The sequence below is a fragment of the Embiotoca jacksoni genome, unplaced genomic scaffold, assembly GCF_022577435.1.
Source record: "Embiotoca jacksoni isolate LCO1_2020_lvr unplaced genomic scaffold, fEmbJac1.0.p SCAF_38, whole genome shotgun sequence".
In the NCBI taxonomy this organism is placed as follows: Eukaryota; Metazoa; Chordata; class Actinopteri; family Embiotocidae; genus Embiotoca; species Embiotoca jacksoni.
In genome coordinates, this window is record NW_027185390.1 from 2,992,236 (window position 1) to 3,019,505 (window position 27,270).

Below are 27,270 nucleotides of genomic sequence, written 5' to 3' on the forward strand. Positions count from 1 at the left end.
CTGACAGTTAAATGGTACAAACTCCTCTCTGTCAGTTTGTCTTTTTACTGCCATTGTTTGTATTTATTAACCCTCCCGTTGTCAGAACGACCCGCAGCTGTGTTCAACCAAGTTCTATTTTATTTATTTCTTTTTATATATTTTTTTGGGATCGTTGGTCATCATTCTTTAAAGAAACCCTCACAGCCTCCTTTTCACCAATGATCCCAAAAAATATGAAAATTAAATAGAACTTGGTTGAACACAGCTGCAGGTCATTTTGACCCGAGGACAACACAAGAACTAAAGTTTTCGAGTATAAAAAAAAAAGGTCGATCGAAGCCATCTTCTCTTACAGTATTATTATTATTACAAATATAGTACGTGAATTATGTTTTAGTTTTTTTATTTCAGGAATTCAGGACAGTCAGATTGTTGTCTGTGATTTGATCCAGATTTTCAAACAAATCAAATGTAATTTAGATGAAATTATCGTTTGAATTTTTACAAGACACGTGAAAAAGAAAAGTCCACAGATGGAAACATTCAAATACACTCGTGTCGCTGTAATAGTTTGAGCGAGAGCCGCGTTATTCTTATTATTTTGTGTTCGATAGAGACATTTCCAACATCATTTATGAACAACAAAGAATTGTACATCAACCGTTTTAGATGTTAAAAGTTATTTTTGAAAGCGACTTCCCGCTCCTCTTCACATCAGCGTGGCTCCGGTGACCCCCGCTGCTAGCAGCACGGTCCAAAGGGTCGCGGCGGCGGTGGCGGCGGCGGCGTTAAAGGCGTTAAAGGCCTTGTCGTGGGCGTAGGTGATGATGTGCAGGACTCCGCCGTAGGCCTCCTCGCAGGCCGGCCGGATCTGGTCCTCGGGGAGCTCGAAGCCGTACGTCCCGTTGTCTCTCATCTCCAAGGTGTAGGCCAAGGGGATCCCCTGCATCCGGGCCCAGTCTCTGGAAGAGCCCGAGTTGGCGTCTGAGGAGAGAGTTTATCGGTTCAAATCGAATATTTACAGATGTCGGCGGGTCAACTGAAAGAATATCGACTTACACAACACCTGCGGGGAGGTTCCCACGGTGTAGTTCTTCCCGTGGACCGACCGGATGGCCTCTGCCGCGCCCAATCCCACCTCCATCTGAGGAACCGCGCGGAAGTCGCGGGATCAGTGACGTGTGCGGAAAAAACCCGAAAGAACCCCGATCACTTGCATCGGCCTCCCCGCTAACAACGGGCAGACCTTCGCCTTCCGCTATCGGGGTTTCGCGGTTCCCTCTGGTTCTGCTCCGCGCCGCCCGTCGACGGATGAGGACCGACCGCCTCAAAGACATCTTCCGTAAACGGCGTGAAGCCATTTAACCGTTCCATATTCAATACCGTATAAACTGTATCCGAAATCTTCAAATGAATAAACACTATTGTCTCACTTAATGTGTTTTTTGTGATCTAATGAGCTCCGTTTCTATGGCGACTCTCTTTATTAACGGAGAAGCAGGCGTTGATAATCCTCGTCGGGCTGTAAAGATGTAATTACGCGGTTTATCTCCAATTGAATATTGCGGCTTCGCTCTCATCGAGTGTGTCAAACCTACCAGCTCGTCGTAGTTGGAGGCGGTGAAGTTGGGGTGTCCGTAAGGAAGCAGGAGCAGCTGGCCGTAGGAGTGGATGGTGAGGAAACACAGGAAGTCGGCCTTTCGGCTCCCGACGAAGGCGGTCACGGCCCGGGCCTCGGGCTCGGACGCCGGCCCTCTCCCGGCGTAGATGTTACTGCAGCAGTCCGACGACACTCCGACAGCTGGGGATGCAGATAAAGCGGTGACGGCGCCTCTTCGGTATAATTCCACACGCAAACGGGTACATTTAAAGCGCCGTCACACCAGAATTACACAGAATTACACAAGATATCGTGCAAAGGCTTGTAATACACCCGTCGGACCACAAGGGGGGCACTGTCACATTTTCCTCTAATATTATTGTAATTTCTGGCAGTGGAAGGTCTGAAAGGTCAAACGTCAAGGTCGCCGTGACCTCACGTTCACTCGGCACCGAACCGGTGAGATTTTGCTGACCGAAAGGTCAAAGGTCAGGGTCACTGTGAACGCGATAGCTCTGGAGCGCCTTCGGACAACCCCTTTAAATGTGGCACAAACATCCACTCGGGTTTGAGGGCGTCCCGAGCTTCGAGCCCAGTACGTTTTTTTCTCTGCGTGCCGTATCGATCGTATTTAGGTGAAAGAACTCCCGACGGCACTCACTGCCCCAGTTGGCGTCGAAGTTGCGGTTGAGATCGGTGCCGTGACACGTGCAGCCCGACGTCCCCGGCGACCTGTTCTTCCTCCACAGTCGAGTCTGGACGGATCCAAAATGTTCAGTCAGTCACAAATATTATTTACGCCTTCGTCTTATCGTGAAATCGAGAGGACTTTCTGTTTGGGCTACGTCGAGCGTCGGAAATTAAATTCTCCGGCGGTTTTAAATCGTAGCTCGTTTCAACTCAACGTTAATAGATCGTCTGCTCATTTTGACATTTCGGAGCGCGGAACGACAGAAAAGCCACTCGATAAACGTCCGTTAAACGAGCACCGACCGTGCTGTCCTTCCAGGAGTAGATGTAGCCGTCGACGTTGAGCACCGGCGTCACGTAGAAGTCCACGTTCTTCAGCATCGCTTCCATTTTTGAGTCCGTTTTGTACGTTTGCAGGATCTGGATGGAGAGAGCAGACGGAAACCGCACCGGGGTCAGATCGTTGTACTGGGAGTACAGTCGGTCTGGAAAACACACGCAACGTTTCTTTGTTTTACAATGTGTAATGACAAACGATTGTTGTTTTTTTCCCCCTTTACCTGTCTGACAAAGTACTGGCAGAAGGCCGGGGCGATCCATTCCCTGGCGTGTATACCGCAGTCCATCCAGATAGCTTTCTTTTCCTTTCCGCTGTCCAGGCCAATCTGGGAAACAAGCGTCCATAAACACCGGCGTCCTTCCGTTACACACCCAATTCGGGATCTGAAGCGTGCCTTACCTTGAGCGTGTCAATACTCCTGTTTTCGTAGGTCTTCCCGTAGTTCTCTCGGGTCACGACGTCGGGGTGCTCCTTCTCCATCCGGCCCATCCAGTCACCGATCTGTAAGGCGGAGCACCGTCACGTGTTCAAATGTGCGCGCGGCGATGTGTCAAAGTCAAAAGTGTGCGAGAGCGTCGATCGGGCCGCCTCACCTCTGCCATGGGATGGTATTTGTAGTAGTCGTAGTCCGCCCTGTTGCGCACGGGACACACGGAAATATTACCCGCCACGTTACCACGTCCTCCGAAATAACAGATCTGACCTCTCAGTCCTCGCGTAGATCGGGACGCTCGGGAACCAAAGAGGCCGTCGAACCGTTCGGGACGCCACTTCACGATTTGAACTCACCTGTCTACGGCCGCCGCCCCGACGGCCGAGAGCAGCAGCGCGCAGCTCAGTCCCGCACAGATCAGCATCGTCTCCTAAACTCCCCGTTTGAAAAGTGTCCGCTTCACGGACCGCGGGAAGGACTTATAGACGACGCGCATCAGATAAAGAGCTTTGCCTCACCTTTGCCTCAAACCGAGCTCACGGCGCCTCACGTTGTTGGTTAAAGTTTAACCCGAGCTGACAACCTCGGTCTCTTTACATCCTTTATAATAAAGTCATTTATTGCTGACTGTTTTTATTAATTTTTTACATCCCCAATCTTCCTTATTTACTGTTATATGCTCAGCTGATTAAATAAAATGATACAAAACGGTCGTAAAAAATGCCCGCTCGAGTTCCACCGAGCTGCCGAGTCGGCTTCTCTCTCTCGCCCGCTGCCTCGACCCTTTCGGCTTTTCTCGGCTACGAACTCGAACCGGTTCGACGCGCGCGTCGGTGCCGTGACGTCAGCGGATGGAACATTTTATCTTCCGCGTAAATCCCGTCCGTTCAGATCAGATCGTCGTCGGGAAAATGAATTCCCGCGAGACGGCGTGTTAACTTGAGTCCGTCCGACGTTGTTCAGTCTTTGGAAATCCTTCATTTCGTAGTTTTCGACGGTAATCTGGAAAAGAGGTCTTTGAAAGGTGTTCTATAATTAAGTCAAATTGACAACTGACCCCGGTGCGGCCGTGACGTTTACACGGTGTCACGTGGTATTAGACTATGAACATCAGAGGGAGAAGATTAGATAAGAAGTCAGAAACAGGAATGGAAGCAGTGATGAGGATCGTAAATACAGACGCCGCACATGTTGGGTTAAATCGAGTGTACGAGCCCGGGTGGCCGTAAACATCTTTTGATACCATTTACACATTTGTTCAGCCGTGTTGGTTCAGACTTTTGGAATCTCTCGCACTTTTAAGTCCTTCACCAATTCCCGATACCGTGCAATTCGCGATGTTATTCACGGCGTAATACGATACTCTCCCCGATGACATTTCTTTAAAGCTTTAAACGTGCGCGTGTGAGGTGATTGTCCCGGAACGAGCAGACAGTCGTCGTAACGTACGACATTTCCTTCGCGTCTAGGAACGAAGCCGGCCAACGTCGGCCCGGCGCTCAGCTGGACTGACTGTGTTGACGTTATGGACTCAATTTAATGGAGGTTGGTTTTTTTTCTCCCCATTTTCAGAAGAACACCGGGCTGTTACCCCCCGCGGTGCGGTGCAGCCGGTGTCCCGCTGCAGAGCGCTCACCCCGGTCCTCACATCCTGATTGTTGCCTCATTATTTGCCGCAGCGTTTTCTGCTCTGCAGCTCGCGCGGAACTTCTGCCACGGAGCGAAGGAAGAAATACAACTGTACGCCCACGGGAACAAATTCATCACGAATGACCGTAAATTCATCTTTTCCGGCAAAACGCAAGACGCTATCGCCGCCTGACCAAGATGTTAAACAAATGAAAGGCGGGAGAGGGCCGCTTTTAATCACATGCAGAGTCTTGACCAGCAGAGGTCAGTACAAAGCCTAGTAGAGAGCAGGCGGCGTGTGACACGTCAAACGTTTGTCCACCCGGTCCTTCGCAGGTGGACGAGTGTCGACGAGTTATATGGTATGAGAGAATGCTCCATTCGTCTCGGCTTCGCCTCGAGCTCCCCGGTGCGCCGACGGCTGAAACGCTCGCGTGTTAACTCGGCCTCAGCGACCGCAAGTCCTTGTTCCCTGCTCCTTTGCTGACATGTGCATTGTGTCCGTTTGTGAGCTGCTCATGAGTTGCCGAGACAAGACCTGTCCGAGCCCCGGCCCCGAGTGCGCAAACCCACTCTGTGTGTGTGTGTGTGTGTGTGTGTGTGTGTGTGTGCGTGTCCCAGATAGACCATCAAAGGGCGCATCACGTTCCTCCGGCAGTTTATGTCATGAGCCTTTTATGAGGTGCAGTTAACTCGGGCGAGCGCATGCGGTGAGGAAAAGCTGTGTCAACATCTGGACAGGCTGACGAGGACGCCGGGTTTTGGACGCACATTCCCGAGGGGGCCCCGGGGCCCTCCGGGGCCAGCCAGTCTCGAGGAGGAGCGTCCGACTCGCGGCTTCATTACTTCGGCCTCCCGTTCGTATTTTTGCGGCGGAAGAATTTTTGACTTCGGGTTCGTCGAAAAGCAGAAACCCGACAGAGAAAGATTAACATTTGGGCAATTTTAAGACACCGTGCGTTGCTACGTGAGGACGTGTATGCCGCAGGGCGGTTCACGTACGAGAATCATGCACCGTCTGTGCGGCAATCAATAAAAGGTCACTTGGCTTCTTTTCTTTTTTTTTTTTTTTTGGCTTCAGGAAAGATGTCCGGTATTGACCGAGCTGTCCCGAGGCACTTGTGAATTCTAAAAAAAAACATAAAACGGGGTGAAAGACATTTCCCCATGCTGGATCAGGATGTTCTGAAAGTATCAGAAGGCCCATTTCCCCCGTCCCGTCGAGACGCGCCCGGCGTGACCCCGCGGCGAGACCTCGATGCGCCGCGGGGTCCATTAGGAGCTCCTAAGGCTCGACGGGACGAGGGAACGGAGAGACTTTTGGCGTAACTTTAATAAGCCCTCGTCGACAAAAGAAACGAGTTGGAAAACAGCCAGCAGATGTCAGCCAAGCTGCTGCGCTACACACACACACACACACACACACACACACACACACACACACAGAGAGAGAGAGCGATGCCTCCCACACACGAGAGCGGCATAAAAGCCACTAAGAGTGCTTGTAAAAACACCTCACCGGGACTGACAGCGGCAAAACACCAAACAAATCACAAACACAAATAGTGCAGCCTTCCTCCCCCACAGTGCAAGCCCCCCCCCCCCCCCCCCCCCTCCCCGCCACCGGACACTTTTCGATGCATCGGTATCATTTCTCGACACCCGACCCGAGCTAAAACCCCGAGGCCCCTTCGAGATCGCCCCCCCCCCCCCCCCCCCCGCGGGTCGTCCAAAATAGCCGAGTGGAAAATGTAACGGTTGCTCCACGAGTTGCGGGAAAGAAAAAAAAAAAAAAAAAAAAAAGGTACCACGGCGCTTCTCCGCTTTCTAAACAAATCGTTTGAAGCGGTCGGAGCGTAAACGAGACGGTCACGTAAAAAAAAACGTGCCAAACGCTCGTGATCTGAAAGACGAGGACGCGCGATGTCCCTCGAGGACGTACGAGACGGTACGGGCTGGAGCGGATGTGGACCGTTTAGAAAAGTGGACGTCGTTTCCGGGTCTGTAAAGTGCAATACCACCGAGGACCACTAGGCGCTGGCTCCAAAAGGCTTCTCGGTCTCACAGACTCCCGTTCAACTTCTCTAAGTAAAATATTCAGCCCCCCCCCAAAAAAAAAATCTATCAACACGGTCCAGTTGTGAGTCTCGCGACGGCGACGGCCAAAAACGCCACTCGAGGCTTCGAAGCAGCGACATCACGGCCGACTGCCGCCCGCTGGACAAGCGCGCAGGACGGCACTTGGACGCCTTTGACGTGATGTCAAAACCTGCCATTTCCTCAAATTCTGCCTAATTTCGGTTCATTTTTCAAATGTTTTCAACTAAAATTCGGACCCGGTTCACCTTTAAGCGAAGGACCGACACGGCTTTTTGTAGCTCTCGCTTTGTGGACAAAGTCAAACGAAACCGCGAGGCGGTGGAAAGTGAAACACTCGGCGGGTCTTTGTACCCGTGCCAGGGGAGGACAACACTTTGTACCCGTGCCAGGGGAGGACACAACTCAAGACCTCCCAACCCGTCAACCTGCGTTTCCACTTGGACAATTAACATTTGAGCCAATTCCGTCATAACCTGAAGTGACTCCACTGTGATGCTGAAGCTCTGACGCTCATGAGTTGAATGGAGAGGGAGGGAGGGAGGGAGGGAGAGAGAGGAGCAGGGAGAGAGAGGAGCAGGGAGAGCGAGCTCCTCCAGTTGCCTTAGCAGCGCAGCCTCATTCCTCCACAGTCGGGCTTCAGTCCGGGGGTGGCGTGCGCTTCAACGGGGTCCTCCCTCCCGACTTCACATCCGTTAACTTATCTCACTCCGGGTTATTTACTTCTTTCAAGGTGTCAGCTATTTAAAAAAAAAAAATTAAATAAAAAAAAAAATTTAAATAAAAAACCTCCACTCGCTCGGGCTTTTCTCCGGGTTTCCGGGTGTTATGAGGAGAACGGCGGCGGTGGCGCGTTGAATCCAGCTCGGGGCTCCAGTTTCGAGGCGGGCAGGTTCACTTCGCAGCGCCGGGCGATGGCTCTGCTGCAGGCGGGGAACGGCAGCGCGGCGGAGGGCTGCGCGCCGCAGGGGAACCTCAGCGTGGAAGTTACCGACGACAACACGAGCTGCACGAACGGACCCGTCCTCCCCAGACCGGCGACCCGAGCCAGAGGTAAAATACCCCCCCCCCCCCCAAAAAAAAAAAAACAAACAACACACACACACACACACACACAGACACACACACACACCGCTGAGGTGTGAAATTGCTTCAGATGGCATCCAAGTGGCACAAACAGATCCGTTATAAACCGATTTATTTAAACGTGAGACTCAAATTTGAGAATATTTATAATGATATTTAATCATGTCATTTTTGTTTGTTCTTGTAAAATTATCTGTTTGTTGCCACTGGAATGAAAAAAAAAAAAAAAAAAAAGGAACTATTTTTCATAGAAACAAGTTTACAGGAAAAATTCCCCTCCAAATAAACGCTTTTTTGTTGCTGTTGTTGTTAATAGTGCTGTTTGCCTCTAATTAATTCAATTCAATTCAACTTTATTTATACAGCGACAAACCGACAACTAGGACTGTTGTCTGCTTAAAAAGGCAATCAGCAGACCGTACTGTAATCCGATCAGGGATATTAAACTGAAGGATGCAACGCAAATAATAACACACTTTTTTTTCTTCTTTTTTTTTTTAACCTTCTAACCATTTCTCTCCTGTCTCATGTGTTTCTTTACAAGAAAATCATTTGCAATCGGGAGGTTTTTTTTCTGCATCGACCCCTCCCCCCTCCCCCCTCCCCTCTCCCCCAACCAGCCTCACAATCAATCGCCAAGACGCCCAAATTTGCTGCTGCATCAATGAAGGCCCCGATGACAATGAGCAGCAGTGCCGGGCTTTGATTCAAAGTGTTTTTCGTGTCTGTAATTATTAAAAATGCTAAGGGAGATTAACCCCCCCCCCCCCCCCCCCCCCACACACACACACCTTCCCCTCTTCCATCAGGACACCAGTTGAACATAACTGCTGATAATGAGTTCTGAACGTGGGTGAGACTTCATTTCTTAATACCCCCCCTCCCCCTCCCCATTTTGCCTCTGCTGCAGCATTGAGAAAATTTTTAAATCCCCCCCCCCCCCCTTTAAATTAATTCACAGCTGCTCCTCCTTCTCTGCTGCATTACTGTTTTTTGGACCTCTCAAAGGCTGTGAACATCATGCAGCACAAAAACGGGAAAACCAAAAGCTGCAGGGTGTGCCTTGCGCGTGTTGTGGTGGTGGTGGTGGCGGGAGGGTGGGGTGGGAGGGGGGGCTCCGCTGTCTTCGCTCGGGGGCCCAAAGGGGAGCGATGGAGCGTGATTACGCATTGTTGCTCTCAGATGTCCACATCTGCCTGCGCGGGACAGGAAATTAAAGGCCAGCCCCATCACTTGCGGAACCGCCGCCGTCCGACCCGTCCGACTGAACATTTTGTCTTTTTTGCTGGTAAAAAAAAAAATTAAAAAAGGCCCGACCTCCGACACGGCAGGAAAATGCGGAAAATGGTTCGTTTCGGTGCGTACGAGAGGAAAAAAAAGGGGCAAAAAATATATATATCCCCGTATTTGGCGCTGGAATTCTCAACTTTTTCCACATTCCTACGTGAACAAACGGGAAGTGACGCGTTTTTCAATGTTCAATGAAGCCGGAGAGGTGAAACGGGGCGTGAAGGGGGAGAGACCGAAGACGCGGCGCGAGGTGAGGAGGGACCGGTGCACGCCGGCGCTCTGGAAAACAAAACAAAACGGCTTCGGTACGCAGAAGCTGCCTGAGAATCAACGTGATTTGAAGTTTCCTGCGGTGTCCAAGTAGTCCGGTGACGGTCGTGTGTACGCTCGGGGTCAGCTGTGACCGCTGCACAAGTATTTTCGGCACACTTTGGCCGATTTACCCAAGTGTGTCCAAAATATTAGATCAAAACACGAGTCAAAGACTTTAAAAAAAAAAAAAAAAAAACCCTGCTTTAAACGTACAGCAGAATGTACGCGAGCGGGAATATGACCGATGGCGGTCCCTGTATCTTATTTTGTAAAGTCCACACCTTTTAAAATATGAACGTGTGTTTGCGTTTGCTGCATTGTCTTTATTACGTCCACCGCGCACATTTCAGCAGGTGGAACTATCCGCAGACGTGCTGCAGTTACATTCTTCTTCTCACATGTTTTGGGGCTGCTCGTTTTTATGTTGTATATATATATATATATATTTTTTTTTTTAAATTTCAAGTCCACGTTCCCGAGCTGTCCGACGGGATTCCGCGCGCTAACCCTGACCCTAACCCGAAGCGACACGTGACGTATAGTCACACTCCTGGACTCCCCGGCCAGCGGCCCGGTTCAGACGGGGTCCCACTTATGCGGAGCGACATCTGCAGCCGCACCTTGGCCAGCGCTCCCCGCTTGATTCAAAGTGGCACTTTGCTGAGCGCATGTGGATGGGGTTATCACGGAGTGGATCTCGTAAGCATTAAATGAACGCTGCTTTTTTTTCTTTTTTTTTTTCTTCGGGAGGGAAACCAGCCAGTCGCCTCGGGCGCTGACCGAAGAAACAAAACAAGACAGGCAGAGACTTGTTACTGCAGAGAATATGTGCGCCGCAATGCACAGTGGAGGACCCTTTCCTACAAAGGTGGTGTTCTCGTTGGAGAAATTTGCATCTTCGCACCCTTTGGGTGTTTACGCGAGCGACGCGGCCCGTCGTAGCTCCGTCCCGGTAATCGGATCAAATATTGTGCAATTTCGAAGCGACCTGGTGAGCCAGAACCCCCAAAAAAACAACAACACAACAACAAAAAAAACAGGCGGTGGGAAAAGAGAAGTATCTGAAACAACCCGACTTCCTGGTAATGAGCTCCGGAGAAGCTTTAAAACCGCCTCGTGTGGAAATTTAATGAGGTGGGAGACGAAGGGGGGGGGGGGGGGGAGGGGGTTAGGAAATCACAGACGAGGAGAACTAAAAGTGAAAAGACAAAAAAAAACACCCAGAGTTGGTGAAACAAACGTCAGGTAGACACGTCTGTGTTTTTAAATCGGTAAAACGCTGCTTTCCGTTTATTCTGCTTTCCTCTAAATAGCCGCCGGCTCACACCTACTTCAAACGCCGCTCCGGCGAGCTTACCGTCTCCTCGACAGTAACCGATATTTCCGCTCTCGGTTGCGTGATTTCAGGTTGAAACATTCAGCGCGGGAGGGCAGAACGGTGTTGATGAAGGTGATGTCGGACAGATGGATCCCGCGGGGGAGATTCGCCGAGTTGAAATGTGCTGACCGGTCCGGTAGCGGTGGCCTCGTTAGAGCGATCAAATCCCATACGGAGACGGACTTGTGCATACTGAGCTGCCAGATCGCTGTCGAAGGGTTCATTTGCCTGCCTTCCTGCCCAAATCGTCTGCACATCCCTCCGTTTATCTACTCGCGTTACGAGCTGAGAGAAAGTCCTCGCGGACACCTCGGGTCGACCTCTTCATATTTCACCCTTCGACGACCTTTTCAACCGTCGCCGGTCGCTCGATTCAAGGGCTCCGCGACACGCGGGGACTCTGGGAAATCTGGAGACGGGTTTCTCTGTTATTGCTGCTGTCAAACAAAAATGCACGGGAGGGCCTGTTCACGGTCACGTTCGCGTCCCTGACACGTTTACTTGTGCTGCGCGCCAACATCGCGGTGCTCATTCGCAGTTCCTCACCAGAGCACGTCACGAGCGTCCCCGGCGCGAAGCACAAATAAATCACCCTCGGAGCCCGAATCTTTGAGTCGGGCGTTTTGGGCCGTCGCCGTCTCTTTCAGGGGCCAGAAACGACCGACGTCGTTTACCGAATTCACTTCGGTAAACGACGTCGTAGTAACTTTGAATCGGGAGTCTATTGGAGACAGACGTTTTTTTTTTGGGTTTTTTTGGCGAGCCGGCCCCCGGTGGCCGTCGGCGGTATTGCGCTTAAAGACACTTTCGCCCCGCCGGCTCCGCTTTAACGGTCGAGTCGGCAGCATCGCATTAAATTCACGCTGGAAAAACACGCGCGTGCCTGGACGAAGGGGGAAGGAGAGATCGCGCGCGGAACGTACGGGAGCTCAAATTAAGACGGAAAGATGAGTCCCGTAATTGATCGGCAGCAAGTCAATTAACTAATTGATCGCTCGATAAATACGGGAAGCCGTTGATCGGGCAAAACGTTTCCTGCGAGCTCGTTCGTGACCTTGTAATAAATCATGTTTGACCTTAATTGGTTGCGTTTACTGTTTAATAGAATTATCCCAGAAGATTGAACATTAGTCCTCATTTCCTGAACTAATAAATAATCCCATATTCCACCTGTAAATCGATGGGGGAAAAAAAAAAAACGGACCGAGTTGCAGTTTCAATGTCACAATCTGAAGATATCCAGCACGTCGGCGGCTCGCTCTTCGCGGTAATTACTCGCCGACTCTCTCTCTCTCTCTCAGGACAGCTTTCCTGACCCGCGCCTCAATTTGGAGCATTTCATCATCCCGCAGGGGCTCGTGTGAAATCCAGCCTCGCGGCGAGGGTCTGATTTTAAAAAAGGACGGCTCGGACCGGCTGCTCTTTTTTGGGCAATCGTAAGGTTAATCATGACCTTTACCGCGATCTATACCCGCCGAGATTCCCGGCCCAAACTACGCTGATCCTCTCCGAAAAGATAAGAGGACCCGAAGCGGTGCGAGGAAACGTGAATGACCCCGGCGGGATAAAACATTATCGGTGCGGTAAATGGGGGTTAAACAGACGGACGCGGGCCTAACGTTGATCTGCCGGCCCCGGGTCCGGCCGCCAATGTTCCACGTCGATAATAAGAGGTGAGCGCCGTCCTCTTTGTCTGCGATGTATTTATAGACGCCTGTGAATTTGAACGCAGCTGTCAACGCTCGAGGGAGCCCGAGGAACCGAAGTGAATTGTCCCGCGGTCGTCGGGCTCGAGGGAGCCAACGTGCCGCCGGCGCTCGGTGAAGAGATGATTCCATTTTCCGAATCGCTCAGAATCTCAGATGGGAACGGCTTCCTCTCCGGCGGCAGGGGCGACGAGCGGTCGCGCCGCGGGCGTCGCGGGTTCAAATCCAGACCTCGCCCGCTTTTTACCTCTGCGAGATTTGGACCCGATAGCGGCGACGGCCTCATCGGACCCCCCGGACATTTTTTTTTACATCTACGTCGCGCAGACTGCTGTTGTCTCTTTCTCGGGAGTTAACGTTTGTCTCGTTGTTAAGGTCGACGACCTCGTCACCGTAGCTGAGCTTCCAATGTCTTTTGGAAAGCTGCCACCACGAGTGTCTTTGATAACCCAGAAGCAGTCACACGACTTTTTTTTTCACCCTCGCTTGGAGCGAGCCAAAACAAACAGAAGAAGGTAATGGAGAGAACGAGCACTTCGCCTGCCAAAAGTAGCGGCGCCGCGCAATGGGAGCCTTGGGCCGGGTTTGATCCTGTAGTGCATGTGTGATCACAGATCTCTTCCCCGGGGGTGGGGCCGTACGCGTCACCCATTAAAAAAAACACAGGCGAGAGGTCGAGTCTCCAGGTGACGCGCCGCAGACGCCGAAGCCGCGGACTTCCTCCCGTGTCCCGGGCCTCGAATCGGGAGGACTCGGTCGGCGCGGCACGTGGCCGGCCTCGACCTCGCCCTGTCAGATGCGCTCATCCTCAAACCGACTCGCCGCGGCGGGCCGGTTATGAGCGAAGGGAGCGTCCCAAAAACCCTCCGGCGGGGGCCGCCTCGCTCGCGCCGGTGCTCGGCTGCGGGAAACGGGAAGACCGCGGAGGGCGGTTTCATTGAGCATTCTGTTCGTCAGGTGATGTCCCCCGTCCTGTGGCCCCGAGCGGTCCCTTTTTGCGTCTTATTGTGCTCGTTTTGCGTCTCTTATCCCCAATTGTTTCTCCACGCAGTCATTTTGCATCTCCCGTTATTGTTTTCGGTCTGTAGTAATTGCGGTTCTCTGCAATAGTCATTGTGCATCTCTTTGTAGCCATTTTGAATATCTTTGTCGTTATTTTGTTCCTCTTTGTAATTGTTTTGCTTCTCTGTTCAGTCGTTTTGCGTCTCTTCGTCGTTGTTTTGCGTCTTTTTGTCGTGGTTTTGCTTTTCTTTCTTGTCATTTTGCTACTCTTTGTCGTCCTTTTTATATCATTTTAAATTGGAGTCCCATCTCTTTGTAGTTATTCTCTGTCTCTCTGTAGTTGTCTCGCCTTTTCTCCAGACCTGCCCAGCCCGTGTCACCCATCCATTGCAGTAATAAGCCGACTATCTACATGTTCAACTGCCTTGTGACTCCGGGGGGGAGGAGGGTTAATCCCAAGCGAGCCACCTGACACGGTCTCTGCTCGTGTTGTTTGTCTTCACATTTCGACTGCAGACTATCGCAATTATCTCGTTTGCACGAAGCAGGAAAGCAGGAAAATATCGACACCGGCGCAAATTAAGATGACGATTATGCCGAGTTATTCTGTCTCGTAATAGACCTTGAGCGTTGTTTATGGGCCGAGAGTCTTATTTCCCAGGTGATCCAGTTGATTCGGTCTGTTCTCCGCACGTACTATTATTTTCTTTTCACTTTATTCCTACTTAGTACTTAAATCTCCATAAGCGATAATTAATCTAAATGTTTTCGGATCCATTTTTAGTGATTAAAATCTGGCGGAAGCATTTTGTCAACCGGCCAATTCAATTAATGCGCCGATCTCCCTCTCGGGGGATCTATTCTCTTCCCGTAATTCTCGTCTTATTGCCGCCGCCGACAACATTTCTGTCTTTCCTACGCCCGCTCCCTGACAGATTTTTATTCAAACGAGTTGATATGTTCTATTTTAGAAGACGCGCAGCGTTCAGTCTTCGTGCACTCGGTAATTCGCTTACGCCGACACGCCTCCTTCCCGTACCGGATCGGCGGAACGACGCACCGGGAACAAATCTTGTAAATAATGCCCTCTGTCTGTCTTGGTCTCTGTCAGAGATGGACTCGGTGCGCATCCTGCTCTACTCGCTCATCTTCCTGGTCAGCGTCTTCGGCAACCTGCTGATCATCGTGGTCCTGACGCTGAACAAGCGCATGCGGACCGTCACCAACTCCTTCCTGCTGTCGCTGGCGGTCAGCGACCTGCTGTTGGCCATCTTCTGCATGCCCTTCACCCTCATCCCCAACATCCTGGAGGACTTCGTCTTCGGAGCCGCCATGTGCAAGATCGTCACCTACTTGATGGGTGAGAGCGCCGAACCGTCGCGCTTCGGCCGCGCCGTCCGAGTTTGCGGCCGCGTTTTGACCGAAGGATCCGCCGGTTGCGGAGCGGCAAGTTCGGGAGGCCGCTCATCTCCCCGGCCGGCTGGCGGAGCGATAATTGAGGGCCTGCCGCTGATCGATAAAAAACACTTGGTATTCGGGGGCAGTAAAAAAAATAAATAAATAAAAAACGTCCTTAATTCACCGTCATTGAGTCACTATGCTTTTAGCGCCGAGAATAAATCATTTCAATTGTTATTATTTTCAAAATCTGCTGCAGTCGTGCTGCGAAAAGCTGACAACTACTAGAATTGTTTTGACATAAGACCCAGCTGGTCATTCAGTGATCACAATAATATGCATTTTCTTCATTTAACGCACAAATCTAGCCTCTTTTTTCTAATTTTTTTTTTTTTTATTTATAGCTGGCAGCTGATCATTCGCAGCTTTAGAAATCCAGCCTGACAAAAAAAATAAATCGCTGGATTTCTAAGGAGGGCTCGGCTCGAGAGCTTTTCTGCGGCCTTCGTTCTGCCTGTCGGAAGGTAACCGTCACGCTGAAAGTGCTGGAACAGTCACACGTCTTCGGGAGTGTGACTTAGCGATGAGCTGGCTCCCGTCGGGACCGGAGTCGAGGTGCCACGTGAGGCCTGAGTCAGACCGGAGCGCGAGAGGCGGCCAAAGGAAAAGAAAACAAACCCGATCCGCTGCTGCTGCGCTTTGTCTCTCTCCGCTTCACTCGGAGCTTTGAACGGCTGAGAAGAGCCATTGAAAACGGCGAGGTTCACGATCCCGTTATTGTGACGCGCCATCTGTGAGAACGGGCTCGCCGAATCTCCTTTTCAATTACTGGACTCTGTGAGCTGCGATAAGGTGGAGGAGGAGGGCAGTGGGGAGGAGGGGGGGGGGGGTGGAGGGCAGTGGGGAGGAGTGGGGGGGGGGGGTGGGGGGGGTGGAGGGCAGCTGCCTCGTACTCGAAATAATCACTTTTTTTTGTTTTATTTGTCTCATTGAGCTCGGGGGCCGCGCGGCAGTTTAATTGACAATGAAGGATTGTGGAGTGACGAATCACTTAACCGCAGGAATACCGGCCTTCAGTCAAGCTGTGAATAACGAGTCGTTCCACTGCAGACGACGACGAGTGCTTCCTCAAAAAATAAAAAACTGCCACGTTTCATTTTGCCTGCACAATACCGGACGGGAGATGATTACAAATGGAACAATAAGGGCGGATCGAAGCACCGTCGGCGCGGTTGGACGTGTCACGATCCCAATAGATTAACTGTCGTGAAGATTAACGGTTTCGTTCGTGTGCTGGCAGCGCGACCTGAATTCACTGGTGGAGCTGTGGGAAAAAACAACAACAACAACAACAACAACAACAACAACAACAACAAAAACGAACCAGCAAAGGAGCTTTATTCATGAACTCCCGGCTAAACCGGTCTCACTAATGGCGCGGCTACGGTCCCGGTTTGTGTCGCTCGTTTGTCACAGCGTGAGCCGGAGTTTCTTTTATTCTGCTCGGACTTTTCCCGAAGGGCTTTCTCGATCCGTCTTCCCTCCGACCACAATAAGGCTCTACCTACCGGCTGCTACGAGAATATCGTCCCGAATTAGGATCGTTAATGAGCAGCGTCAAGTTTGCCCGCGCGCATACGGGAGGATCTAAAAAAAAAAAAAAAAAATAAACAGCGAGGGAACCCGTTTGCTGCTCAACGTGTTTGAGCTCCCGGACCGATTCCTTTTGGAGCTGAACGTCGTCGACGGACGTCCCGCGACTGTCCCCGCCCGTTGATTTTGTGGAAAACCCGCTCGGCGAACAGGCCCGCCCTCCGTAAAGTCATCTGTCAGAGCGCGCCCGCCAGACGTACGATACGCCATCCGTCTCTCTGCCCCCCGCCCGTCTGGCGCGGCTCCATAATGCCGTGAGTTACGGCCCCGTGTCCCGTTCCGGAGGCAGTTACCGGATCGATGTTGTAATATCCCGGGGCGAACGCGTAGGCGCGCGCGCGCGCGGTCTTCCATCACGTTTATGTTTCCGCGTCGGGTCTTACGACGCAATTACCGGCTGATTTACCAGCTCGGCCTGTCGTGCGATAGTATTGCATTCCGGTTTGGGTTTTTAACGAGGCTTCTGGTCAACTTTTTTTTTTTAACGAGAAAAAGTCCACGTTTTTACTTCCCGAGGCCTCCGTCGGGCAGAGTTAGGGGGTGAAGGAGGAACCGGCAGGTGTCGGCCGCCGGATGTAAATCTCCTCTCCCGGGTCGAGGTGCGCCGAGAAATCCACGACTTCACCGCTTCGCTCCAAAGCCAGTTTATCAGGCGGACGACTCGGGCTTAATGAACCAGAAAAAGGATTACGGCGTCTCTTTTTTTTTTTTTGGTTGTTTTTTTTTGGGGAGAGGAAGAGGAGGGGGGGGGGGGGGGGTCGTCGACTGGTAATTTACCGTGGCAGCACTTTGTCCAGAATCGCAGCACAATCTGCCCGTCCTCGACCATTAGCCTCACAATGCCGCCCGTCTCCCCGCTCGACCGGAGTGCATTAACCGAGACTCACGAGGCACGCGCTCTAATGGGAACGTGTCCGCTCGGCTTAATATATACCGCACGTGTGGCGGAAGGGGAAAAAAAAAACAACAAAGAAAATGTGGCAATGTGATGTCGAGGAGGTGCAATTTCAAATGGCACGCGTGAAAGGATAAAAGGAGGTTTACGGGGTTTCGGGAGCCTTGAAGGCTTTTTAGCTGCCGTTAGTTAGAATCTGGAGTCAGAATTCACACGAGGGAGAAAAATGCCACCGCGTCCTCCTCCGTGCACCGGCAGTAGGAAATGAATGACAGAGTGGGATGTATTTACAGTTATTGCTGTACATGTTATTAAAATACATGTGCGCCCAAATGATGAATTTGGGCCCCGGGCAAGAATTTCTCTGGACGCGCGTCGTCAATATAGATCAATGGCGTGTCAGCACTGTAGATCACCTGAACGCGCACTTCCCGTTAGTATGGATCTTCGGGACATCCCAGCTGTCAGTCTTTATCGGTCTTTGAACCCGTGGCTCCGTTTCACTCTCTAATGGGACGGGGTGTAAACGAGTGAGCTGCCGAACATAAAAGGGCCGATTCAACGGGGTTTAAAAAAAAAAGACCCCGGCGGTGCGGCCGGGCGCGAGCGCCTTCGAGCGTCTACAATAGAAACCCCCTCTCCTCCCCCCCCCTCCACATCCCCCCGCGAGCGTGTGATCTGGTCTTTCTCGCCGTGTCTGTGTCTTCGCACTTGAAAGGGACGCGTGGGCGTGAGACAATCGTTGCGCGAGACTCCTGCGTGTGTTGACCGAGCCGCCCGCCTCCTTCTGCCGAGACGGAGCCGGACCGGAGGTGCTTATGCTTGTTGACCAGCAGCGTAGCAGTCGTGGAGCGAGGGCGGACGTCCCGTCGCGCTTTCCACCCCCGAGTCCGCAGCCGGTGAAGGCCAAATTTACTCACAGTGCAAAAGGACGTCGGCTTGTATTTACAGGTTCGGCCACTTCCGCTGCTATTTCTCGTCAGACTTCGAGGTCCTACAATTTGGTAAAAAGGAAATATAATGTTGCTTAGGAATCAGTTTTATGGAGTCGGCAACGACTTAAGCCGTCATTTTATAGCCTGTCTACGTTCCTGGTAATTATGCGCTGTTAAAATGATGCTGAAATGATCCATTAATAGCTCTCCTCTGCCACGTGCCCATCAATTTGTTTGACAACTACCGCTGACTTACTTCCTCATTCCGGGGAAAGATGAAATGATTTTCTTGCAGTGATAAGCCGTCTTGTTTGTCCAAGTTTTCTAAGCCAAATTATGGATGTGGGTTGAGATTTTTGGACCGCTTGGACGGTTTGCCGGTCTGAGACGGCGACATCGGCGCCAGGACGCCGGCGTCAGTCGGAGAGCTGCGTTACGTGGGCGGGAGTGACCGTCGTGACAGACAAATCCGGGACTTCGGTCCTTTTGCCGTACAACAAACTAGCCGTGACCGACACCCGCCCGGTGGTTTATGAACTGCCGTTTTGAAGCCTTCGGTCCGATCGGTCGGCCGTCGTCGCGAAGACCGCCCACAAACAAACGCAGCTCTGTTTCAGGCCTAATCTAATCTAAATCTAATTAATGAGCAGAGGGTCGAAGAGGGACCGACAACCCCCCGGCTCGGTCGCCCGGGGCGAGGGTGTCCGACCGCCCGGTCTTTCGAGGGACCGATCGCAAATTCCAGCAGGTGTCAGGCGAAGTCAACTGCGCAAACTAACGTGTCGTCTTCGTGGCAACACGACCAGCTTCCTTTGAGGCTTTTCGCCGTCGTATCTTTTGCCTTGCGTTTCTCTTCCAAACAACTGTAACAAATACTTCTCAATCTCGGTGCGGCGGTGTCCCGTGGGTGTTAGTTTGATGCAGTATCCTCTCAGACTTCATTTCAGTGCAGCGGCGATAAAAAAACAAAAAACAAAAACTAAATAAATGCTTTTCATAATGCGGATGGGAGTTTCTGCGACTACTCGCGCAGCAGAAAAAGCCTTTTCATGATGCTGATGTTCTCTTTGTACTGGGAAATCTCTACAAGTCAGTTCCATTGTGCTGTTCGTGCAGGAATAAGATGAAGCCGCTCTCCCGTCTCTATCAGACTCCGCATCTAATCCCGCACCAAACATCCGAGCTGTTCTTTCATCTCCGGGTTGCCAGTCTTGCTTTTTTTTTTCTTTTTTGGAAAGTTGTGCCGAAGACAATATATTCTAAATCCTCCATCTTTTAGCTGCTCGTAACAAAGCTTATCGCAATATAGAGAAAGTACTTTTTTTTTTTTTATCTCCGGTCTGCAGGAGAGGCCGGCACCCGGCGCACATCGACTGCACTCGCTCGCTCTCTCTCTCTCCCCCTCCGCGGGTTTTGCATATTTATACGTAACCCCGGGGGGGAAACCCTACGGGGGCCGCCTCCCTGAACAGTAACCGAGGTTCAAGCGCGCAATCGACAGGCGATGGGTTACACGTGTTTCGCAAATGAATCGTTATGTGTTGCTGGTCTTCCTCGGTGCGGCGCTGAGCGTGCGGTTTTAGCATGCGTTTGCCTTTTAACCGGGCGGTTCCCGGGCGTGTTCGTTCATCATCTCTTTTGTAAATAGTCACGGCTGCCGGAACAATTAACCTCCCGACTGCTTTTCTCTTTCGCTCTCCTGCTGTTTCGCTGGTTCGCCGTCGCTGCCCGTACTCTAGTAACCGAAGAAAACGCGTCCGATGATCTGTCGGCTACCCGGTGAGCAAAGTGGAGCGTTCAGCGGCTGCAGAGGCAGAAATGTCTCTCCGGAGGTACTGGCAACCGGAAACGGCTAAAAGGAAAGGAAATATTTGACTTTAATTTTGGGAGGTAGCTAACGTTGCTCCACCCCCGCCGAAGGCGTAAATACGTACAAGTGTTCGCGATGCAAAAATGCCTTACGCTGCAGTACCGCCGAGTGCCGCCAGAGGTCGGCATTTTATTCAATTGCCGAGCTTTTTTTTTTTTTTTGTTAACCTCTATATTTGCCGTTATCCGCTCGGGGCCGAGACTAACGGTAGTGTCGTTCCTTTTCTGTCCCGCAGGGGTCTCCGTCAGCATCTCCACCTTCAGCCTGGTAGCCATCGCCATCGAGCGATACAGCGCCATCTGCAACCCTCTGAAGTCCCGCGCCTGGCAGACCCGATCCCACGCCTACCGCGTCATCGCCGCCATTTGGGCGGCGTCGCTGCTGGTCATGGTGCCCTATCCGGTGTTTAGCATCCTCAAGTCTTTCCCGAAGATCGACGGCACCGTGGGCCACCAGTGTCGCCTGGACTGGCCCGGTCATCGAGCGGAGCAGACCTGGTGAGCGAAGGCCAGACGGCTCGCCGGCGAGGAAACGTGTGAAAAAAAATGTCTAATTGGGCGATTCAATCCGGGGGTTTCCTCCCTTTTCCGGCGGATTGCTCTCGGGGCGCTGCAGCTGATGGCTGACGGTGTGAGCTAGTTCGTCGCAATGCAACTGGAAGGCACGTAATATACCTCCCGTCCACCAGAGGGCGGCGTGTCGGCGTCGCTCGTATGCAACTTCAAAGAAAAGATCGAACCCCCGTCTGACGGCCGGCCCGCTCGCGAGTTTCTTAGCTCGCTTGCTAATTGGAAAATAACTTTACCGTTCGTTCAAAAACACAATTTGTGCGATCGACTCCCGTCCCGTGACCGCTCGCAAGTCATTTCTATCTACGAACAAAGCTCAGGAGCTACGTTTCCGCGCGTTAAAGTTGATGAAACTCGGACAAATTCGCGCCGATATCCTTTGAACCGATCCGTCGCTCGCGTCCAATCCGCTCAAATCAAATGATCTCGATGCAACATTTCGCGGTCGTAATGGCCGGTGTTACCGGAGCTCTGATGTATTTTTCTGCTCTGGTCGGGGAGAAATTCGAGAGGCGTGAAAAGTTAAGGTAATGATGGAGAGAAGGCCCTTAAAAGTCTCGCAATTTCAGATTGAACCCGTGGGCAGGAGCTGTAAAGGCGGTCACGCGGGAGGTGTCTGAAAAAAACGAACGAAATCATTCGGGGAGAGTTTCGCGAGATGAAAAAGGTGAGCAGACGGCTCCTGTTCGAGCTCAATTAGAGACGGTACCAAGTGGATCTGTTTTCCAGCTCAGCGCGGGTCGACAAAGAAAGTCGGGACTTCGTCATTAGACGGAGAGGTCCCGCAGACAATGCCATCATTTTTTAAATTGACGCGTTTGTCTCCCGGCTGTTCGCTGAGAAGGAGGCGAGCTTGTGGAAAAGGTCAGGAGGGAAACTTTCAAAAGGTCGCTCGGCCCGGCAAAAGTTCACAGAGTACGAGTACCTTTCCGGTTTTAATTCGGCGTCGCCCGCCGTGATGCTCTTTCAAAGGGGTTAAAGCGTGGACCGGCGGGAGGTGACGTCGTCTCCGTCCACCGCTCGCTCCCCGAAAAGAGTTACTGAAGCAACTTCGGGCTAAAATTACCGTCTGAAACGACGAGCGAGTCAAATTTAACGATGTTTTTGGTTTTTTTTAAAACGTGTAATTATCCTTACGCGCAACGCCTCGAGACGATATTACACGGACTGGAGTTTCCCATAATGCAAAGCAGCGGAGTTAATCTACCGCGGTAAATAAGTGGATTCGCTGAGGCAAATCGACACGACGTGACCGACACGTAAATCCACGTCGACTGTTGCTTTCTCGCGACTGGAACGTTGGAGGAGGAGGGGGAGGAAGAGGAGGAGGAGGAGGAGGAAGAGGACGAGGAGGAGGAGGAGGAGGAGGAAGAGGAGGAAGAGGAGGAGGAAGAGGACGAGGAGGAGGAGGAGGAGGAAGAGGAGGGGCGCGACAAGATGACGTCGTGAAAGAGCGCCAGTCAAACCGCAAATGGAGGAAAATGACATGGAAATATGATTAATTTTTTTTTTAAAAAGATCACAGTCGGCTTTTAAAAAAACCTGTCCGACTCAGATCAGGTTTAAGATTCTGGACCCGTGAGGACCTCTAGTTTGAAGGAGTTTCATCACTGGAGGTACCACCCAAATACTTAAAACAACAACAACAACAAAATCCAACTGAAAGAAAAGGCCTTTTGTTTTGCGTGAGGAAGACCTTCCTTCTCTTCGGCCCTCCGGCTTTGAGAAGGTGTCAACAGGTGTGGAAAGAAAACACGCCTCTGCTTGTTAGTAATCACTTTATCTTTCAGGTGACGTGTGAGCGTTCAAAAGAGGGAACTATGAATATGAAATGTTCCCTTTCACGCGTCCGTCCTCCTCTGCCTCCCCCCCCACCTCCCCCGTCCCTTTCGGGGCAAAACACGAACAGACGCCCACTACTACGTTTTCAAAATGCCGCTTCCTCGCTCTCACACCTTCGTTTCCTCGCGGCTTTTGTCTCGCAGATTTCCCAACGGCATCAAACAGCCAGCTGATGAGAGGCTTCGACTGAAGCTTTTTTTTTTTTTTTTCTTTCCATTAAATGAGAAGTGAGAGAGCGTTAGAGGTTCAGAGAGTTGCCCGGGAAGACATTAGAATATCAGAGGGTTGAATGAAGCGCCGCCTCTTCCTCTCCGCCGGGTAAAAAGGGAGCTGATTGCGACCGATCAAAAGCGAGATGTGGCTGCAGATGGTAAACATTTAGAGCCGTCGACGTGACGACGGCGCGCTTTCTTTTATCTCGTGCGCGCGTGTCTTTCCAGTTTTTTTTTGTCGTACGTTAATAACACCTGCCCTTCCCTTCCCGGCATCGTTTGATTCGCCGATAGGGAGTCTATAGTTTTGGGATTGATGTCGGAACAAAGCTGCGGCGCTGACGCTGTCGCGCCGAACGGTAGTATCTGCAGCGTGATACGGACCGTGACGGCCTTCGCGCGGGCTTTCTTTTTCTTTTTTGGGATTTCACTCGCGCTTCAGAAATTTGGTTTGGAGGGGAAGGTTCGGTTCAGATCTCGCTTCGGTCTCTGTGATTGTTGTTTTTTTTTTGTTTTTGTTTTTTTTTACGCCTCTCTCTTTCCATTCTGGCTGTTTTTCAGGTATGTGCTGCTGCTGTTAACTCTGTTCTTCGTCCCGGGAGTGGTGATGATTATAGCGTACGGGCTGATCTCCAGGGAGCTCTACCGAGGCATGAGTTTCGAGCTGAGCCAGAACAAAGAGAAGACCGGTGAGAACCGTCGTAGATCCAAACCGCGAAAAGCTTCTCGCGTTGATTTAACGCGCAGTGGAAACAAAGATATCTTTTTCACTTTCTGTAGAGCCGCGTGAAGCTGCAGTAAATCACATTTACAAGGTTTACTAGAAAGCGTGGTAAACCCCCCCCCCCCCAAAAAAAATAAAAATAATAAAACGAACATTGCTGGTGACATAACACCTGCAAATTTCTAAATAAACGCCTGTTTGAGTAATGTTGTTTCAGTATTTTCTAACATTTTCAATCATTCTCGGGCATTACAGGCAAACAAATATCGCAACATAAACGGAGGTTTGTTTGTTTTGCCTCTAGCAGAGAACGACGTATTTTCTTACACTCAAATATATTCCACTTCTCGCTCGTCCTACTCTGCTTATTTTTTTTTTTTTCATTTCTGTGTGGCCTCGCAGCTGAGACTTCTCACAGAAAAGGGAAAAAAATATATCCGGTGCGAACTGAAAGACGGCCACTTCAGGTGAGCCGCCCTCATAACTGTGCATCAGAGGCGGCGGTTTCCATGGCGTCCGGTCTCTGTGTGTGTGTGTGTGTGTGTGTGTGTGTGTGTGTGATTCATCGAGGTCGAGACCGTTTAAAATAGCCTTCGGCAAAGTCGTCCGTCCGTTCTCTCGCCGAACATCACGTTTTACGCCGTCGTGACGCAGAATAATGAAGTTATATTCTGAGCGCCTCCGAGTCTCCCCAGATTCGGATCCTCTCGATTCTTGGCCCTTCGCTCGTTGAAGCTTGTAACAGCTCCCGCTTATTATCAAAACCGACGACGCTATCTTTCCAAACTGAAGATCCGACGTCGGACGGCTCGCGGTTGTCTTGCATTGTACGTGATGAACGTGAACATTTTCGCGTCGACCCTCCGCAGGCCAGAAGAACGGCGCGGGACGGCCGGCGGCCGGCTCCAACGACGATGACGACGGCTGCTACATCCAGGTGTCCAAAAAGCCCGCCTCCGCCGTGGAGCTCCCCACCCTCTCCGCCCCCCAGGCCAAGACCGAGCGCGCCCGCAGCAACACGTCGGAGGCGAAGCTGCAGGCCAAGAGGCGCGTCATCCGCATGCTGATGGTGATCGTGGCCCTCTTCTTCATCTGCTGGATGCCGCTGTACACCGTCAACACCTGGAAGGCCTTCGCCCTGAGGTCCGCCACCAAAGCCCTGTCGGGAGCGCCCATCTCCTTCATCCACCTGCTGTCCTACACCTCCGCCTGCGTCAACCCCGTCATCTACTGCTTCATGAACACGCGCTTCCGCAAGGCGCTGCTGGCCACCTTCGCCTGCTGCTGCCGCGGCCGCCTCTGCCGCCGGTGGTGCCGGAGCCGGGCGGGGGGAGACGACGGCATCGCCGCCGCCTCGATGGCGACCTCCATGTCCAAGTTCAGCTACACCACCGTCAGCACCACCGGCACCTGCTGAGCCGCCCTCCCCCCCCCGCCCCCTACCACCCCTTCGCATCAGTGGCTGTCGGCTAGCGGTTACCGTGGGCACTATCTGTTTTTATTTGAAATTATGCCCCCCCCCCCCTCCCTCCCTCCCAGTCTTGTTTGGCACTCTTCATCTTTATATGCTGAGTCACACGCTGAGTAATGTCCCTGCCCTCGTTTACGAGGCCTTCTTTGAAAGGTCTCTTTCAAATTCTGTGTGCACGGTTGCAGAATGCGAGGCGGAGTTTAAAAAAAACAACAAAAAAAAACAAAAAAACTTTGGCAGCGTTTTGCTTTGTCGCATTCCTGACGAAAAACATCAAGTGCCTGTGCTCTTCGTGTGGCTTTGTTTGTTATTAAAGTTTGCTCACTGGCTGGGGTGGACGTTTTAGTGAAAAACTAGGTTGGGATTATGAATCCCGTGTACGTATAAATAACTGTCCTTTTCTTCTCGGTGTGCCGAAGGTAAATGTTTTGAGAAATACACGGCTTATAAATAAGGGCTCATTGACTGGATGGGTATTACCTCGAGTTTGAGTTGAATTTGGCGCCCCGAACTTTACTGGAGCTGCACTGGACTTAAAAGCCTCACTGGGAAAATGTGAAACCCGGTAATACCAAGCGAGAAAGCTACAAGACAACGGTTTAATGCTAATTGTGTGGTTTGTCCGGGATATGTATTTAAATGGAGAAGGAGGGAGGTGACTCTGAGGATATGAAACACTCGGGAAATGTGTGTACGTGTCAGAATTGCTCTAGACGACTGTTTGTTCAGTGTTGTATTGTACGTGTGCTCGCGCTGTTGTGTCCACAGCTGGAAATTCAATAAAAATTGAATTAAAAAACAAACAAAAAAAACAAAAAAAAAGAAAACAAATGCCCACAACCTCAAGAGTCCGGCATTTTTCTTTCTTACCGTTCGAACCCTTTTTCACTGCTGCAACGAGACTAGAAAAAACGGTGACGTCCGATTAGCGATGTCGCGATTCTAGAAATTTGCCGGTCGGTACGAAAATCAAGGAAATTGCACATTTTGATGACTCCATCGGATCCACGGCGGGTACGTGCCGCGACCGGATTCATTTGGGGGAGGGATGGGGGAGGGGGGGCACCTCTCCCAACTCGGTCCAATCAGGGTATTTCTCTCCGCTCTTGTCTGGATGAAAACAGAAGTAACCTTTAAATAAAACAAACGCTGGTACGTCACGTGACGTCGTGCCACCCTGGGAGCTTTAGCCTCCGATTGGCCGAACGCGACGGCCGCCCGGAGCCGGGTGCCGGACGGCGTCCCCGCGGAGACGATCCTCGAATTCGTCCGTTCGTTCCGTCGATTGCGCCAAAAGAGCGGACACGAGTGTTAAAAGTGGAGAATTCGTCGCCGCGCCGGGATGATGAGTCGTTTCCGAACGGTATCGGTCGGCCTCGACGGCACAGAAAACACTGGATTTGTGTCGAGCGGTGATGTAATACTTTTGTCCTACGTGCGGCGCGCGTTGACAGCTTAGCGCTGTCACATCCTGTCACTTTCAAGTTTGCTCTTTTTCCTCCTCCTCCTCCTCCGTGTCCTCCCATTGCTCAGCACTCCTTGTCCCCTCCACCCAGCTTCTTCTTTTTTTTTTTTTATCCCTCTCGGTGCAGAGGCGTATGAATACATGAATGACAATAGCTCGTGGGCGACAGCTGAGATTTGCATGGGGCGAGCGCTTGTCCATAAGCAGTTTACAGGCGGGTTCGGCTGGCAGACCGACAACTGGCAACCCCCCCCCCCCGACGGGGTGTAGTGGTAAACACTCTGTCTGGCGGGTCTCTCCTCTCTGTGTGCCTTTGTAATTAAGGCAGGAGCCGATGAGTGATTTCCATATCTTTGGTACACTCGAAAAACCTGGCGGATTTACTTCACCGTCTGCACACTCTTTCACCTGCCAGTGAATTTATATTCATCTGGCTGTTTTACGGGGCGACGGTTTGAGCCCGCGGTATAAATCCAAAGAGTGATGTATTTTAAATGGCCGTAGATAATATGGAGAGCGGGGAACAAAAAAAAAAAAGGCCTCTGCATTGAGGCGTGACTTTTTTTTTTGTACTCTACGGCCTTTACTATTTACGACACGGTGAAATGAATCTCAGTCTCTGGTCATCTCAATAATGAACGAACACTGAAAAAGCTCCTGGTTTCCCTTTATCCCTAGACCGTTACGGTAA

General features: G+C 51.4%; 2 protein-coding genes across 4 annotated transcripts; one reads left to right on the plus strand and one right to left on the minus strand.

Moving 5' to 3' along the window:
- Nucleotides 1-274: 274 nt before the first annotated feature.
- LOC138208446 (carboxypeptidase O-like) lies at nt 275-7,373 on the minus strand. The gene is made up of 9 exons (XM_069166309.1): nt 7,248-7,373; nt 3,206-3,245; nt 3,012-3,113; nt 2,833-2,937; nt 2,576-2,692; nt 2,244-2,337; nt 1,581-1,783; nt 1,042-1,126; nt 275-966 (listed from the first exon to the last, which is right to left on the minus strand). The coding sequence occupies exons 1-9, from the start codon at nt 7,286-7,288 to the stop codon at nt 692-694; spliced, it is 1,062 nt and encodes a 353-aa protein (XP_069022410.1). The 5' UTR covers nt 7,289-7,373; the 3' UTR covers nt 275-691.
- Nucleotides 7,374-7,685: 312 nt separating this feature from the next.
- cckbra (cholecystokinin B receptor a) lies at nt 7,686-25,954 on the plus strand. 3 transcript variants are annotated; one of them, XM_069166307.1, is made up of 6 exons: nt 7,734-7,824; nt 13,886-14,021; nt 14,657-14,905; nt 20,532-20,793; nt 23,481-23,608; nt 24,513-25,954. In XM_069166307.1, the coding sequence occupies exons 3-6, from the start codon at nt 14,659-14,661 to the stop codon at nt 25,058-25,060; spliced, it is 1,185 nt and encodes a 394-aa protein (XP_069022408.1). In that variant the 5' UTR covers nt 7,734-7,824; nt 13,886-14,021; nt 14,657-14,658; the 3' UTR covers nt 25,061-25,954. The 3 variants fall into 3 exon arrangements, with proteins under 3 accessions (XP_069022407.1, XP_069022409.1, XP_069022408.1); XM_069166306.1 differs by lacking the exon at nt 13,886-14,021 and having other exon boundaries at nt 7,686-7,824; XM_069166308.1 differs by lacking the exons at nt 13,886-14,021; nt 14,657-14,905 and having other exon boundaries at nt 7,686-7,824.
- Nucleotides 25,955-27,270: the final 1,316 nt, after the last annotated feature.